The following is a 17743-nucleotide window of genomic DNA, read 5'->3' on the forward strand; positions in this document are numbered from 1 at the left end:
GTTCCCAATAAGACATGGGAAAAAACTAAGATATCCTCTTGCACCACAGTAATTTAACATTATTCTGAAGATAGACAATAAAATCAGACAAGAAAAAGATATAAGTATAAAAACTTAAAGGAGAAGGCAAATTTATCATTATTTGAGGATGATACAACTATTTACCTGGAAAACAACAGAATCCAAGTGAAAAACTATTACAAATAAGAGAATTTAGTAAGGTGGCCCAGTACACCAACTGATATACAAAAACCAGGGGTCTTCATTAACAAAAGCAATAACTAGTAAATAAAACTCCATTTACAATGACAATAAAAACTGTGAAATACCCAAGAATAAGCTTAACATGAAATGGGCAAAGAGAAAAACTTCAGGAACTTGTTAAAAGAGACAAAAATAAGACTTGGACAAAATAATTTCAATAATATATTTTATTGAACCCAATGGGGTCCAAAACATTATCAGTTCAACATGTAATCAATATAAAAAATATTAATGAGATATTTTGCATTCTTTATTCATCCTAAGTCTTTGAGTTTCATTGTATGTTACCCTTACACTTTATAGCTCAATTAGGACATTTCATATACTCAGGAGCTGCAAGTGGTTTGTGGCTATCATATTGGACGGTGCAGATGGAGAGGGTGAGGAGAGAAACAATCGGGCTCACAAAATGCTGATGGGCAGGTAAATGGGTAGAAGTCTCTTTTTGTATATACCTATAGGCAGAGGAATTTGACATGATCTATCCAAATTTACATATATTTGTCATTTGACCCCATATACCACTTGTAGGAATTTATCCGAGAGAGTTTATCACAAGGCATTCAGTATTTTTAAGTTTCTTTGTTCATTTAGGCAACTTGCACGCAGAAAGGTTGTAGGTTATACTTTACCCCACAGTATAGGAATATCCACTTTATCACATCTCTCTTTTGCTCAGTGAAAACGGTAACTTGACTGTTCTAAATCCACATTTCTTTGATTCTTAATTAGGCTGATTTTCCCCATATTTGTATCATTCATTTCATTTCTTTTGATGTCAATTGCCTTTTCATGTTCTCCATTCATTTTGTTTTTATGTCCTAATGGATTGTATTTTTCATTATTTATAAAAGATTTTTACGGGGCGCCTGGGTGGCTCAGTCATTAAGCATCTGCCTTTGGCTCAGGTCATGATCCCAGGGTCCTGGGATCGAGCCCCGTGTAGGGCTCCCTGCTCCGCGGGAAGCCTGCTTCTCCCTCTTCCACTCCCCCTGCTTGTGTTCCCTCTCTTGCTGTGTCTCTCTCTGTCAAATAAATAAATAAATAATCTTTAAGAAAATTATTTATGTAAGATTTTTAATTAGAAAAATGGGGTGTTTTCCAACACCAACAACAAATTCTCTTATTCTCTGAACACCAACTGAGCGTTCAACAATTTGATTCAACTCTGACACCAATTACTGGAGGTAGCACAGTACCCACAAGTTAAGGGCTCAGTCCCACAAGACTGTCCCCTACTTAGGATGCCACTTGCAAGTCCCAGGGGCCTCCTATACTTCGACCAACTGGCTATAAATCGGAAGTTCCCACACCCCCTCCTCAGGCTCAAAAATTTTCTAGAATGGTTCACCGAACTCAGGAACACTTTACTTATGTTTACTGCTTTGTTATAAAGGATATAGATGAAAAGCCATGTACATAGGGCAAGGTCTAAAAGAGTCCCAAGCACAGGAGCTTCTGTCCCATGACTGTGGGTACTCCACCCTCTCAGCACATTGATGTGCTCACCAACCTGGAAGCTCTCTGAGCCCATTGTTTAGGGGTTTTTAATGGAGGTTTCATCATGTAGGCATGATCAATTAACTCAGTCTCCAGCCTCTCTCAAGAGGTTGGGGAATGGGGTAAGGGTGGAAGTTCCAGGCTCCTAATAAAGTCTTGGTCTTCTGGTGACGAGCCCCATTCTGGAGCTATCTAGGGGCTCAACAAGAGTCACCATATTAGAACAAAGATGCTCTTATCACCCAGGAAATTCCAAGGGTTTTAGGAGCTCTATGTCAGGACCTGGGGACAAAAACCAAATACATGTTTGTATTATATTACAAAAGATATTAGTGTTTGTCATATAAATGGCAACTATTTTCCCTACTTAATTTGTTTTTCATGTGGATAAATCTATCCATTTTCCTTTGGGATCTCTTCCATTGCTTTTGTGCTCCAAGAGTAGCATAAGACTAGCTATATATTCACATGATCTGTATGTTGGTTCATCTGCCAATAGCACTCTGTTTAAATTATTTTACCTTTCAATGTCTGGTAGAAGAAAATCCTCACTGATCACATTTTTGGGGTTTTTTGGTTGTTTTTATTGGTTTTTTTTGCCATTTATTCTTCCAAATGAGCAGTAAAAGCCTTTTATCAAATAAAAAAAAAAGATTTTGTTCAGGTTCTAAATGCCTGAAATCTATAGATTAATCTGAGTCTTCCCATTCAAAAAGGTGTTATATCTTTTCCTTTGACCAGGTTCTCTTGAGAGAATCTCTGCAGTCTCCTCATATAGGCTCCTTTCATTTCTTGTTAAGGCAGTATTTTATCCCTGTTGCTATTGTGTTTGGGATATTTTTCCAATGCCACTTTTTTTTTAAAGATTTTACTTATTTATTTATTTATTTGACAGAGAGAGACACAGCGAGAGAGAGGACACAAGCAGGGGGAGTGGGAGAGGGAGAAGCAGGCTTCCCGCGGAGCAGGGAGCCTGATGCGGGACTCGATCCCAGGACCCCGGGACCATGACCTGAGCCGAAGGCAGACGCTTAATGACTGAGCCACCCAGGCGCCCTCCAATGCCACTTTTAAGTAGTTTTTTCTCCCTGGATTGGAAGAGTTTTATTGATTTTTGCACTATTTATTTTACACTTTGTAAATTTGTTCCCCTTAGCTCTAGTAGTTTTTCAGTTTGTCTTGAGTTTTCCAGAAAAATACTCATATTTACATATGATCATAACTTTCTCCCCTTCTTTTCTGATATTAATACCTAATATATCTATCTTCTGATTTACCGCTAAGGTAGAATTTTGACCAAAATGTTAAATGATAGTCATGGTAGGGGCAATCCCTGTTGTTGCCCTGATCTTAATGGGAATAGTGTTTCAACACTAAGTACTAAGTTGGCCAAATTGTTCGAAGACAGGTTATATATATATATATATATATATATATATATATATATATATATTTTATCACTTTAAGAAAGTTTTCACTTTGTTTCCTAGCTTGATGTCAGGTTTAGGTATGTCAGGAATAATGCCCTATGGAGTAAGTTGGGAAGTTTTCTTTTTGATGCTCTGCAACAGATTAAATAACACTGGAACTGGATGCCTGGGTGGCTCAGTCAGTAAAGCGGCTGCCTTCGGCTGGGGTCATGATCCTGGGGCCCTGGGATCCAGCCCTGTGTCAGGCTTCCTGCTCCGCGGGGAGCCTGCTTCTCCCTCTCCCTCTGCCTGCCACTCCCCCTGCTTGTGCTCTCTCTCTCTCTCTCTCTCTGACAAATAAATAAATAAAATCTTAAAATAAATAAATAACACTTGGGACATCTCTGCTTAAAAGTTTAACAGAATGAGTAGGACTAGTGTCTATTGGTAAAGCAGATCTTTGATTCTATTTCTTTTTTGTTTATTGATCGATCATTTTCATTATTATACGTCCTCTTGAGTTGCATGTATTATTTTCCATACTCTCCTAGAAAATTGCCCACCCCATTGTCATAAAGCCATATAAAATATTATTGTGAATTTTAAAAATACCCTCCATACTTTTATATCTGTTGTTAGATTTTCTTCTCAGTCATAATGTTGTCTACCTGAATTTTTCTTCTTTGTCTATATTGTTGGTCCTTTCAAAGAACCAGATCTTGGTTTCCTTGCCCTATTCTACCTGGGTTTTTCATGCTACAGCATTAATCTTTATTAGTTTTCCCCTTCTGTTTTGTTTTTGTGTTTCTGTTGTCCTTTTTATAGCTCTTGGACTTGAATGCTTAATCAATTTATACTGAACCCTTTTTTATTAATTAATTAAATCTTTTAAGGTTGCAATTTATCCTATGACTGTGACTTTGGCCACATCTCATAGATTTCTTCTCTGTTTAGTGATTTGATATCAGGATCATGGTAGCTTCTTAAAAATTAGTTATTTTCCATCATCAGAATACGTCACATTATGGTACTTGTATATTCCATGAACATTAAAAAATAAACCTGTCCATAAAACACAGCATGTCTGGAGTTTCTACAGGAAATTATTTTTTATATCTTCTTGGACTTGGGTATCTGAGAGTTGAAAAAAGGAATTTCAATGTGAGTTTAATTTGTATTTCTCAAGTTATGAGTGAAATTGATGGTCTCTTCTTATGTTTAAAAACCACTTGTGGTTCTCTTTTTGTGAATTTCTGTTCACTTCCTTGGTTCATTTTTCTATTCCATTGTTGTTGATAATTTACAAGAAACATTGGTTACATTAACAATGAAAAAACAGTTAAAATAGATATATACACCCCTCACATACTTATTTATCAATCTACCAATGGAGTGAATTATAATGTGGTGAATAACATTTTTCAGTCTTTCATTCAACCCATATTTACCGAGCACCTACTAATGTCACATGAATAAGACAGACAAAATCTCTGGCCTCACGGAGACGGGGGAAAAATGAACTATACATAATTTCAAGTAGTGATAAGTGCTAAGGGAAAAAAAGGCACAGTGAGTGGTAAGTCACCTTGTGATATTCTTTTAAGAGGTGTTTTGTGTCTTTGTTTCTTTGTTTTCTTTCTGTATGTGTATGTGTGTGCACGCTCATGTGAACTGGTCTTTTCCAAGTTGATGCCAGCCATATTGATTTTAAAGAATGAATTGGTACACTTGCCATCTTTTTCCGTGCTCTTTAACTTTTTAAATAACATGGCAATATTCTGTTTCTTCAAGTTTTCATGAAATAATCTGGACCTGATTTCTCCTTCTCTTTGGAGTAAATCTTTGGCCACCATTTGAATTTCCCCTTTGGTTTCAATGTAAACAGATTTCCTATTTTCTCTTAGTCAGTTTTGGAAATTAACATAGTCCTAGAAAATTGCCCATTTTATCTGGATTCAAAATTTCTTTGCATTTTAAAATTTTATTTTTCATCCTCTCTGTCTTTCCTAATCTTATCTACTTGCATTGTATCTTTGTATCTTAATTGAACTACCAATTAATTCACTGTGCACACAAATTCTGTGGGAATTGGGAATTGGGACAGGACACAGTAGGAACGTGTTGTCTCTGCTCTATGACGTCTGCAGCTTCTGCTGGGAAAACTCAGGCAGGTAGGGACCAGAATCCTCTGAGGGGTTCACTTACTCTCATGTCTCCCGTCTGTCTGGGATGACTGGAAGGCTGGGCTCTGTGGACCGGAGCACCTCCATATGGCCCCTCCATGCAGCTTAGCTTTCTCACAGCATGGCAGCCTCAAGGCAGTCCATCTTCTTACAGGCAGCTCAGGGATCCCAGAGGACATGGTCCAAGGAACAATCCAGAAGCTGCCCCACCTTCCATGACTTAGCCTCGGAAGTCACACAGCATCACTTACACTGTACTCCATTGGTACAAACAGTCACAAGCCAGTCCAGATTCAAGGGCTGAGGACACAGACCCCACCTCTCAAGAGGAGGCTGCAAAGCAGAGCACAGTGGGAGGGACTATTGTGACATCCATCACTGGAAAAGACATTCAGCCACACCGTTGTGATTATTGTTATATGCACATGTTGAGAAATGTGGTAACTCTACTCTTTTCACTTCATCTAGGAATGTTCTTTGTGAGGTCAGCAAGTAAGTCTATGGCTTGGGAAGTGTGTTTACATACCACTATCTATGCAGGAGTTCAAAGGGGTACCCATCTCTTTCTCCACTTAGCTCACAAACTTTGTGAATGTGTCATGAAGTCACAATCCATGCATCTACTGCCATCTAGGGACGAGGGCCTCCATTGCAGATTTTGCTCTTTCGAGAAATGAAAGGAACCTCTTTAGTTCCATCCAACAAATTATTCCTACATAAGCAAAAGGTGAGAATTCCATTGCTTCTCTGATGGCATCCCTCACCTAGAAAATGTGGATAAAAACAGCCTCTCCATCACAAGATTGTTTGGTGATTAAGTGAGTAAAGACATGCACTCACTCAAAACGGTGCCCAGCACAAAAGAAGCTCCATTGCTTATTATGATTCACTCCATTAACGGGGGCCTGTAGTCAAAACTCATGAGGCACACAAGGTTTGAGGAGAGGCCATGAAGGACAAATAGAATGAATTGAAAATTAAATCCTCACACAAACAAGCTGTCCACCTGGAGCCTGACACGAGAGTCACTCAGGGAGGGTTGGTTGAAGGAGTGAGTGAAACATGATGACAGCAGGAATTTGGGCTAAGCTGGACACCTGTCAGACCCATCATATGGACAGTCCCTTCCCACATCAAAGGGAGGAGAAGACAAGACAACATCATAGCTCAGAAGCAGGAGATGTTGTCACCAAGACCAGACCTTTCTCCAGCTGAGGAGGTTCCTTAAGGCCCCTTTCATGTCCTTATTCCTAAGGCTATAAATGAAGGGGTTGAGCATGGGAGCCCCCACCGCATATAGCACAGTGGCCACTGAGTCCTCAGTTGTGTAGGAAGAAGAGGGTCGCAGATACACCCCAAATAAAGTTCCACAGAACAATGACACCACAGCAAAGTGGGAACTGCAAGTAGAAAAGGCTTTCAGGGGGCGCCTGGGTGGCTCAGTCGTTAAGCATCGGCCTTCAGCTCAGGTCATGATCCCAGGGTCCTGGGATGGAGCCCCGCGTCGGGCTCCCTGCTCCGCGGGAAGCCTGCTTCTCCCTCTCCCACTCCTCCTGCTTGTGTTCCCTCTCTCACTGTGTCTCTCTCTGTCAAATAAATAAAATCTTTAAAAAAGAAAGAAAGAAAAGGCTTTCAGTTTGCTCTGAGAAGAATGAAGTCTTAGGATGGCTGAGAAAATGTGCATGCAGGAAAGAGAAATAAAGAGGAAAGGAGCAACAAAAAGAAATCTCCCCAGGGTGTAAACAACCAGCTTGTTGATGTGGATATTTGAACAGGAAAGCTTTAGCAATGAGTGAAGTTCACAGAAAATATGGTGAATTCTGACACTTGCACAGAATGACAGTGTATCTATCAAGAGAGTGTGGATCAAAGGATAGATATTTGTGATAATCAGAGCCACAGACATCAACGTGATACAGAATTTGGGGCTCATGGTTATGGTATAATGAAGAGGGTGACATATGGCTACAATCTGTCATATGCCATCACTGCCAAGAGGAAATTGTCCAGTTCTAGAAACAAGATTAGAAAATACATCTGAGTGAAGCATCCAACGTAGGGAATGGACTGGCTCTGGGTTTGGATATTGAGCAGCATCTTTGGTAATAGTGACAGAGGTGAAGCAGATGTCAACGCACGACAGGCTGGCTCTGAAGAAGTACATGGGGGTGTGGAGATTGGAGGTGGAGCCAACGGCCAGGATGATGAGCAGGTTCCCCACCACAGCAACCAGGTACATGGATAGGAACAGACTGAAGAGGAGGGGTTGATGCTCAGGCACCTCTGACAGTCCGAGGAGGAAGAATTCTGAGATAATGGTTAGGTTGCCTCTTGCCATGCCTCCTGGTTTCTATAAACATGCATTGAGAATACATCTGTCAACAAGAGCAGAGGCAATCTGGGAAAGCATGCACCGCAACCTTCATCATTGGCTGAAATCATACTTTGTGACACTTTGGGAAGGAACTCTAACCTGCGGTGGGAAGGGCAAGAAGGTGTGGGGCTGTCTGGTCATCAGAGAATGCAGGGCAGGTGAGCTGAGGCCCTTCTTGAGACTTACCTCAGTCAGGAGCTCCTCTTTTTTCTCAAGAAGGAAAGAAGGACCAGGCAGAGAAGAAGACAGAACTGAAAGTAAGGCCTGGTTTGGGGAGAGAAGGTAGAGCAGTTGAGTTGTCACAGTGGGTGTTTTGGTTGGATCCTTGTAGGCCTTTTTATTTTACCAATGTAGGGGTTTGGGTGATGACCATAAAGCAAAATTCTGTGATCGCGTGTGTGTGTATACTTAGACACAGATGTATATACTTTATAAACACATACACGGACATATATATTCATATGTATGTATTCACAGAAAATTTCATGAAAGCATATTCACCAAAATGCTAATAGTAGTTATCTCTAGGGTGTGAGATTTTAACTTGCATCTTTTTTCAACAATAAACACATATCCATTTTCTAAACTATGCTCCATGAATGTTAATATGTCTTTCAAAAGGTTTCTGTGATGGACTAAGTTTGAAGCACAAGCACAATTAGGGACTCAGGGCTCATGAAGCCTTGTCTTACATAAGGGCCTATCTAAGAAGTTATGTTTTTGTATCTTTGTCTCTCCTTTCAAGTTCATGTTATGGAATCCACAAAGGCTAAATGCTCATGTGATGTAATTCCACTAGATAGACAGATCTACATTCATAAATCTGAAAATCAAATAAAATGGAAAACTTAATAAAATCTGATTTTAAAATACTGACTCAAAAACAGGCAGATGATAAATAAACAAATATCCACGGAAGAAACTGAAAAATATTTCATGGATCTCCACCTAAAAATAAACCACATGCTTTTAATCCAGGTGCATTTAGGAAAGAATCATTTTAATTCATCAGATTTTCAGCTCACTAATCCCCTCTTCAAATATTAAAAGTTTACAAGGGAAAGAATGACATCTGTCTGCTTCACCACTGAATTACCATGGCCTCAAGCCAGCATAATACTGAAATCAAAACCTGGCAACAACAAGAATATGCACAAAAGAATAATGAGGCAAATATCTTCAATACATGCAAATGCAGTCTAGAAGTACATTGGAGGGATAAGGCATCAAATAGGAATATAAGAATGATTGATATTATGACATCTACTAATGCAAATAATCATATGAATTGATGGAAGGAAAAAAACTACATTATAAACTTAATGGATCCTAAAATGGCACTTGGAAAACCTCACAATTTTTCTTGATTTTTACAACCCTTAGTGGGTCTGGAATGAAAGCCTCATCTCAAAGCACCAGAGTCTGAATGTCCTTTCCTTCAACCCAGCTGCCTCGCCCAAAGCTCTCCCTTCAGACTCCAACTTTCACTGGGCCCGCAGGAACTCATAATTTATAATCAATGTCTTCTCAAAACATTCCCTCTACTCTCTGCCTTAAAGGAGACTTGGATCCATACCTGAGGATGCTACTTTCTTGCAGCTCTCTCCAAGCTAGACTATCTTTTCTTCTCACACCTTATATATCTCAGGGTTAGGAGGTAGAGTCAGTGACCTTTCCTCCCTCCCAGTGCTACTTTTAAGCCCAGTATTTCTTCTCCTTAAAAAAAAAAATCCCAAGAGTGGGGTGCCTAGGTGGCTCAGTCAATTAAGCAACTGCCTTTGGCTCAGGTCATGATCCTAGGGTCCTGGGATTCAGCCCCGTGTCGGGCTCCCTGCTTGGTTTGGGATAGAGGGGTTTTGTGCCCTGACTTGGGTGTTAGCGCCACCCAGCAGCTTCAGCAGTCCCGCTGTGGGGCCAAGGCGGTGGACTAACTCTGGGCTTTGCTGGGTGAGGGAGGGAGGCTCAGACTATGTTCTGGTCTCTTGATGATCCAGCCCCACAATTCTGGGCCAGTCTTGGGAGCCCTATCTGGAAAGGGTGGGTCCCAGTGCCCCTTCTTCTTGGCCCTTTCCTCCAGCTGCCCTTTGCTGTGCTTCCCCTCCCACTCTGGATGCTTACAGAAGACTCATTTGTCTCCTTTTCTACCATAATATGGCTCGATGACTTATCAGCAAAGAGCCAATGCCTTAGTAAAATAAAATAGGCCCGTTTCTCTGTTAAAGGAGAGCCACATTCTCAGGTTAAATAAGAAGTAAAACTATGATTCCTCAATTCAATAATGGTCAAGCCTTTTCTACTGCGAGCGAAGAAAGAAACAAAGAAACACAATAGAAAGTATTCAGGACGGCTTAAGCCAAAGGGAGAATTTCTGATGTGTGTAACTGAACGTTCCTATCTTCAGGCATGGCTGGATCCAGGATTTGGTTCTCTCAGATGTGCCTCCCTGCTCCTACTTCCGCTCTGTCCAGTGTCAGCCTGCCCCCTCTCCCGCCACCCCCCCAACCCCCCGCAGGCCCCAAAGTGTCACTGCCTTGGATGGGGTCACCATGGCCATAGGAAAGCAGCGCTCTGACGGGCCAGGCCTGAGCCACACGCCCACCCCTGGAATCAGAAGTGAAGTCAATTCTCCCAGAATCATAACGGCTGAGGGGAAGGAAAATGGGGGTCTTCTAGGGGTAAAATAAGGATACTGGTACCGGGAGAAGGGGAATGGATGCTGGGTGACAAAACCAACGGATGTCCTCTACGGTGGTGACAGATATTTCATCAAACTCAAAGTCTTTCCCCAGTATTTTAAAAGAATGAGTCTGGGAAAGATTATTCCTTAACTTAATAGGACACAGGACTATTGTGCAGAAGGAAAATACTTTTCCTTTTCTTTTTGAGATTTTATTCACCTCTTTGAGAGAGAGACACAGAGAGAGAGAAGGAGGGGGGGGGAGGGAGAGGGACAAGCAGACCCTGGGCTGAGCGTGGAGCTCAGCGCGGGGCTCGATCCCAGGACCCGGAGATCATGACCTGAGCCGAAATCAAGAGTTGGACACTTAACCGACTGAGCCACCCAGGCGCCCCGAAAACATTTCTTTCTGATGTAACATGTACTCGAGGGATATATTTAAATAACATGCAAGTCTGAAATTTAAAAGGTGAACGTTTCTTTCCATAATGTGATTGTTAGCGGTGAACATTCTTGGAGTGGAGGTGGCTTGTTGCGGGCAGTTGCTATGCGTTTCCCCACATGTTCACATGGTGGGAGCATATTACAGAAAAAGGAATGTGTCATGAGACACAGCGAGAGAGGGAACACAAGCAGGGGGGAAGCTGGAGAGGGAGAAGCAGGCTTCCCGCGGAGCAGGGAGCCCTACGCGGGGCTCGGTCCCAGGACGCTGGGATCATGACCTGAGCCGAAGGCAAGACGCCTAATGACCGAGCCACCCAGGCGCCCCTCCTCGGCTTGTCTTAATCTCTTTCTATGTTAGTACCCAGGTATCTCCTTTGCTCTTTAACTGCTGCGTGATGTTCCACCAGGACACTTGTACCTTGACTTACTGAACCTTTCTCGGTTAATGTGCATTTGCCCTCTTTCCAATTTTTCACTATGACAAATGATGCTAGGATTAATATCATGCTCCATATTGCCTTGTCACATGTGCAAGAGTTTCTCTATGCTAGATGCCCAAAGTTGGGTCAAGGTATATTCACATCTTTAATTTTAACAAATAATGTCAAGTAAGTTTCTGAATACGTTTTACAAACACTCCAACTGAGAGCGTGTAAGAGACTGCTTGCAACTAACCCTAACCAAACATTGACATTGGAGACTGTCAGTGTTTTAAACTTCATCAAGTGAATGTATACACACACACACACACACACAGACACACACACACACACACACACACACACTTCATTTTGTTATCGGTAATGTTGGGCATCAGTACTTTCTCTACCAATGAGTTGCTAGTATCAATTGCCATGTTTTCTATGTTCTTTACTTTATTAATAATGCATAAAACCTCAAAACAACAAAAATATCCGTCGATGGATGCATACTACTCAGCAACAAAAATGGGACAAACATACACCTGAAAGGGGTGAACTCTGTAGTATATAAATTATGCCTCAATCAATCTGACTTAAACAAACAGGATCTAAAGGGGTAAAACGGTAAGACACAGTAAAAGGAGAAAGACATATTATGTTCCAGGGTAGGAATTGCAGCCCAGGAAAAGGTGAGGAGATGTCCAGGATGACAGCTGTGCAGTCAGTCAGCCAGCCTAGAGAGAAACCAGTCTAGACAGAAAGAAGAGAGAAGACATTTAGGGAAATGGTTTGTAAAGACAGAAGACATTTAGGGAAATGGTTTGTAAATTTACCATTGTCACCAAGGTGATTTTTAACCTCAGGGGGCAAAATACCTAAAATGAGTAGAATGAGGGGGCGCCTGGGTGGCTCAGTCGGTGAAGCGTGAAGCGTCTGCCTTCGGTTCAGGTCATGATCCTGGGGTCTGGGGATCGAGGCCCGCATGGAGCTCTGCGCTCAGCCCGGAGTCTACTTGTCCCTCTACCCCTCCCCCGCCCCACGCCTTCCCTTGTGCGCTCTCTCCCTCTCTCTCCCAAATAAATAAAATTTTTAAAAAAAAGACAACCAAAATGAGTAGAAGGTAATAGAACCATTTTGAGAGCGTAAGGTGAAGAAGTGTAGGGGCGCCTGGGTGGCTCAGTCGTTGGGTGTCTGCCTTCGGCTCGGGTCGTGATCCTGGGGTCCTGGGATCGAGCCCCATGTCGGGCTCCCTGCTCCACGGGAAGCCTGCTTCTCCCTCTCCTGCTCCCCGTGCTTGTGTTCCCTCTCTCGCTGTGTCTCTCTCTGTCAAATAAATAAAATCTTAAAAAAAAAAAACAAAAAAAAAACGAAGTGTAGCAAGTAGTGGAGTACGGGAGCTAAGTTTTCATCTCTCCATCGATAAGGAATGTCTAAAAATGGTGAAAGAAAGAAAGAAGGGAATGAAAGGAAAAAAAAGGAGGGAGAGAATGAGAGAAAGTCAGAGAGACACAGACGGAAAGAGAGAAACAGATCCTCGCTGTAGGCGCTACAGCTGCTGCATCTAGTCAGGTGAGGTTCTCCATCATTTTCATTAATTCCATCGTCATCACCATCATGACCGCCACCATCACGCTGAGCATCATTTCTCCCCTCTCAGCCCGCATCAGAGCTCTTCAAGTTCTGCAAAGGCAGAGGCGTAGGAAGTAAAAAACTTGAAACAGCCCCCAAGAAACACACATGAAATACAGGAAACAAAAGTTCTATCAGGTAATCAAGGGCGATGACCCTGGGCGAAGGAAAAGACACGAGATGAACCCTGAATTGCTGCAGCCCACTGTCTGGAGAGAGTGTCTCCAAATGCAGCCCAGCGGAAGCCCTGACTTGAGGAGGCAGAACGGGGAGAGTGCAGGAGATGGAGCTGGCAGGGCAGAGGACCAGAGACCAGAGGGCCGCAGAGGGACAGAATGCTGCATATCCGCAGAGGGTCCCACTGGAGTAAGCAGCAGACCCCTGGTCAGCACAAGCGTGTGAGGAAACTAGCTGAGGCCGGGGAAAGGACCACTCGCAAGGATGAAAGGTAACTATGCCCGGCGCTTACCCAAGGCAGGGACTAGTAGCCACAGTGGGAAACCTCACAATTCGGGAGGCATCAGGTAGGGTACTCAGAAAGGTCTTGCCTCGGTAGTGTGGAAAAAAACAGATTCTACACCAATAGCTGCTCTGGTCCCGCGAATTCTTTTCTTCTCCCCCCCCCCTTAAGAGTTATTTATTCATTTGAGGGGGGGAGGGGCAGACGGAGAGAGAGACAGAGAGAGAGAGAATCCTCAAGCCGACTCCCCACTGATCATGGAGCCCAATGCGGGGCTCAATCCCAGGACCCCGAGATCCTGACCTGAGCCGAAACCAAGAGTCGGACGCGTAACCGGCTGAGCCACCCAGGCGCCCCCGGTCCCACTAATTCTTAAAAGCAAGACTCCAAAGAACCAATCTGTTTCCAAATAACAGCGTGCCAGAACAAAGCTTATGTTTCGGAATAAAAAGGAAAAAAAAGACACCGCACCAAAGGTCAAATACACAACGCCTGGCATCCAATCTAAAATTACGAGGCATGGAAAGAGGCATGGAAATACAACCCCATGAGGAGAGTAATCACGCCATCACATACTTATTTTCCAGTAAAAGGCATGCCGACTGTAAAGGAAGATCTAAAACTGCTTTTGCTTGCGGATATCCCATGAACATGTGGGTAGAAAGTCCAATGGAACCTACATGTTACTAGTAGTTTAACGAGGTTCCAAGACACAAGCATTTACAGAGAGCTAGCCAACCAACACCGCCCCCCCCCCGCCCCCACCAGGCAAACACCTAGCCAGTTGTTGCCGCGCTACTTTGCTCATCTGAAACAAGGCCAGTAAGCCACCAAATTCCTATTGGGCGGCTTCTGTGTTTATTTCCCTCGTTCAAAGTAAGTTTTTATTCTGGCAGCAAGCCACCGTAGTGGTGCCGTGGGGAGACGAGAATTCTGGAGGGAGGGCGTATTTTCTGGAGAGCGATTGTGTACTGCAGGTTGAGAAGCCGAAGAACACGAAAAGTAAAAACTCGGTAATTCTACCTCTTGGAATCGACCTTAAGGAAATGACCATTCATGCAAAGACTTACGCCGCGGGGCGCCTGGGTGGCTCAGTCGGCGAAGCGTCTGCCTTCGGCTCAGGTCAGGTCGTGATCCCGGGGTCCTGGGATCGAGCCCCCGTCAGGCTCCCCGCTCAGCAGGGAGCCTGCTCCTCCCTCTCCCACTCCCCCTGCTTGTGTTCCCTCTCTGGCTGTCTGACAAATGAATACATAAAATCAAAAAAAAAAAAAAAAAAAAAAAGACTTATGCCCAAGAATTCCACTGAATCACTACCCATAACTGGGGAAAAACTGGGAACGATTTAACTGTTCAACATTACCTCATGCATTTTATGTATCTATTCAGTAACATTTTTTGAAGAGGTTTTAGAGATTGGAAAAGCTAGTAGGTTTAATGGGAAAAAACCCCAAAAGCAAAATACCCAGGAAAAAAGTTAATGGTAAACTTGAAAACTTACACATGATATGCTGGTATACGTTTAACGAGTAAATACAACCAAGGAGATACTCCAAAATGTTGGCAGGTTTTCGTGCTGAATGTGGGACTCGATTTTCCTTTCCCTAAGTTGTCTTCAAGAGCCTTGTGCTATTGGAATCTGTCTCCCAGAACCTCCCTTCCAACGCGAGAAAGAAAAAAGGCAAGAAAATCTGGAGGCACAGTAGCTGAAAAGAAACTCAGACACAGAAATGGTAGCTCACTTTTATTTTCTGCAGTAACAAACATTTGAAGCGCCCGCTCCTCTAGCAACAGGGAAAGAAATCAAGTGGCCCAAGGGCCCCTACGGGCCAAAAAGTAAACCCTGGTAACAAAGTGGCAATTGACTCCAAGTACCAACTCCCTGTGCCTTGCCTAGTAGGGGGCACAAGACTAGGCCTCAGCTCCCTTTCCTGGGCCTAGGCTTCCAGGAGGAGGGGACCCAGAGCCCCAGGGAAAGCTGGTCGAGGAACGAGTTGATCGAAGCTCGGAAGAAGACGGGGTCTTCAGCAGTCCATCTACTGAAAGTGAGCAAAAAGGAAAACGAGGTTACGGGTGAGAACTGCGGTGGAGGTGCAGAGCACCAGCCCCCTCCTCATACACACACTAAACGCGTCAGTGCCTCCACGACGGCACTCGAAGACAGAGACGCGACCCCAGCACCTGCCGCCCCCGCCCCCCACCCCTCCCCACCGCCTACTCTGCTAGAACTGACACGACCAGGGTGCTGCCGTTCACTGTAAGCTCCTTCTGAACCACCCCTCGGTGGCGTTCGGCGTATGGGGCCAGGGACCTGCGGGCCATCTCTGCCTCCAGGGGCGACCGGAAAGGCACGGTGAGCGTGCTGGAGGAGACACGGTTAAGGCACCATCCGCTCCTCAATCTCCCGGTGCCCGAGGCCTCCTTAGCCCTCGGAGGCCCGCTTCTACCCCAGGACGCCCGCGCTCCCTCGTGCCCCCTCCGAGCACCCCGAGCCGCTTCCCTGACCCGTCAGGCCTCCTCCCCCCCCCCCCCCCCCCCCGTACCTTGCAGGCCCTTGCGCACCGACCGCCCCGCCCCTGCTGCCCCCTGGGCAAACCCCCCCCCCCCCCCGCCTCCCACCGGCCCCCTCGCCCCCGCTGCCACCGCGCTCCCCGGCCACCCCACCACGGCCCCCGCCCAGGGACGCTCCGTGGAAAGGATACAACTCCAGCAGTCGGCCTGCCGCTGCCACAGCTACAGGCGCCGCATCCGCACCAGGCCACAGGGCCTGCGGTGCCTGCCGGGCCTGAGGAGGATCACCGGCCTCCTCGTCCTCTGCTCTCTCGCCGCCGCCGCCGCCGCCGCCGGGGCCACCATCGCCCTCAGGGCTGCCGGAGCGCCCCTGGCAACCAGGAGCTCCGGGGCTAGGCTGGCGGTCCTGGCCCCCGGCTCCGCCCGCTCCGCCCGCCGCACCGGCCTCGCCGCCGCCGCCGCCGCCGCCGCCGCCGTCGTCGCCGCCGTCTGGGGCCTGCATAGCCACCGCGCCCGGCTCCCCAGAGCCCGCCACAAAGCCGCCCGCACTCTCAGCTAAGGGCTCCGACTCTGAGAGCCTTCACGAAGCTCCGCCCCTTCGCGCCCAAGGCAGCTGGGAGTGCCCACGGCGCCTGCGCAGACAGCCCCACACGGGGCTGCTTCCCGCCAACGCGGGCTCGCTGTGGTGGCGGAGATTTCCGGATCCAGCCGACCTTGAGGAGGTGGAGCCTAGTTCGGGAAGCTCCGCCTCTCGGTGCTTGACGTCACTTGGGCTCCCTAGCCAGCAGGCACCATCCCCCCCCCCCCGCCCCCCCACAGAGCCTTCTCGTGAGGCCACTGGCACGTGACTACCTCCCTTGATTAACCTTCTTACTGTTTTCCACAGCAGCCGCCCCGGCTAGCAATCCCACCCAGGGCGCGCAAAGTTTCCTTTTTGTCTACATCCTCGCCAACACTTGTTATTCCTTGTGTTTTTGCTTTTAGACATTCTGACAGGTGTGAGGCGATACCTCTTTGTTTTGATTGGCATTTCCCTGATGCTGAGTGATGTTGAACATCTTTTCATTTGTCTGTTGGCCATCTGTATATCTTCTCTGCAAATATGTCTATTCATGTCATCTGCCCATTCGTAAAAACTGGATTATTTATTATTTTGGTGTTGAGTTGTATAACTTCTTTTTACATTTTGAGTAGTAACTCCTTATTGGACACATCAGTGGCAAATACCTTCTCTCCATTTGTAGGTTGTCTTTTTGTTTTGTTGATGGTTTCCTTCGCTATGCAAAAGCGTTTTATCTTGGTGTAGTCCCGATAGGTCAATCTTGCTTTTGGTGGATTTATTCCCAGGGTGCAAGGATGATTCACTATTCATAAATCAATCAATACGGTACATCACATTAGCAAGAGAAAGGATAAAAACCATATGATCATTTTCATAGATGCAGGAAAAGCATTTGACAAACTACAGCATTCAGTCACAATAAAAACCCTCAACAAGGGTTGAGAGGGAACATACCTCCACATCATAAAGCCTCCACCAAAAAACTAAAACGGATAAAGGAATTCAGTAAAGTCATAGTATATAAAATTAATATGCAGAAATCTCTTGCATTTCTATAGACTAATGATGAAGTAGCAGAAAGAGAAATTAAGAAGACAATCCCATTTACGATTGCACCAGAAAGAATAGAATACCTAGGGATAAACTTAGCCCAGGAGGTGAAAGACTCGTACTCTGAAAACTATAAAACACTGATGAAAGGAATTGAAGATGACACAAACAAATGGAAAGCTATTCCATGCTCATGGAGTGGGAGAACCAGTATTGTTAAAATGTCCATACTACCCCCAAACAACCTACAGATTTAATGCA

The 17743-nt window shown here is 44.9% G+C and overlaps 1 protein-coding gene across 3 annotated transcripts; it reads right to left on the reverse strand.

Moving 5' to 3' along the window:
- Nucleotides 1-15097: 15097 nt before the first annotated feature.
- Nucleotides 15098-16458, reverse strand: LOC113930601 (EKC/KEOPS complex subunit LAGE3-like). Of its 3 annotated transcripts, none has more exons than XM_027607848.1 (3): nucleotides 16062-16458; nucleotides 15598-15721; nucleotides 15098-15395 (listed from the first exon to the last, which is right to left on the reverse strand). In XM_027607848.1, exons 1-3 carry the CDS (start codon nucleotides 16370-16372, stop codon nucleotides 15384-15386), a joined length of 447 nt encoding a protein of 148 aa, XP_027463649.1. In that variant the 5' UTR covers nucleotides 16373-16458; the 3' UTR covers nucleotides 15098-15383. The 3 variants fall into 3 exon arrangements, with proteins under 3 accessions (XP_027463649.1, XP_027463648.1, XP_027463647.1); XM_027607847.1 differs by having other exon boundaries at nucleotides 15098-15398; nucleotides 15593-15721; XM_027607846.1 differs by having other exon boundaries at nucleotides 15098-15398; nucleotides 15578-15721.
- Between the last annotated feature and the right edge of the window lie 1285 nt (nucleotides 16459-17743).

The sequence above is a fragment of the Zalophus californianus genome, chromosome X, assembly GCF_009762305.2.
Source record: "Zalophus californianus isolate mZalCal1 chromosome X, mZalCal1.pri.v2, whole genome shotgun sequence".
NCBI classification, from domain to species: Eukaryota; Metazoa; Chordata; class Mammalia; order Carnivora; family Otariidae; genus Zalophus; species Zalophus californianus.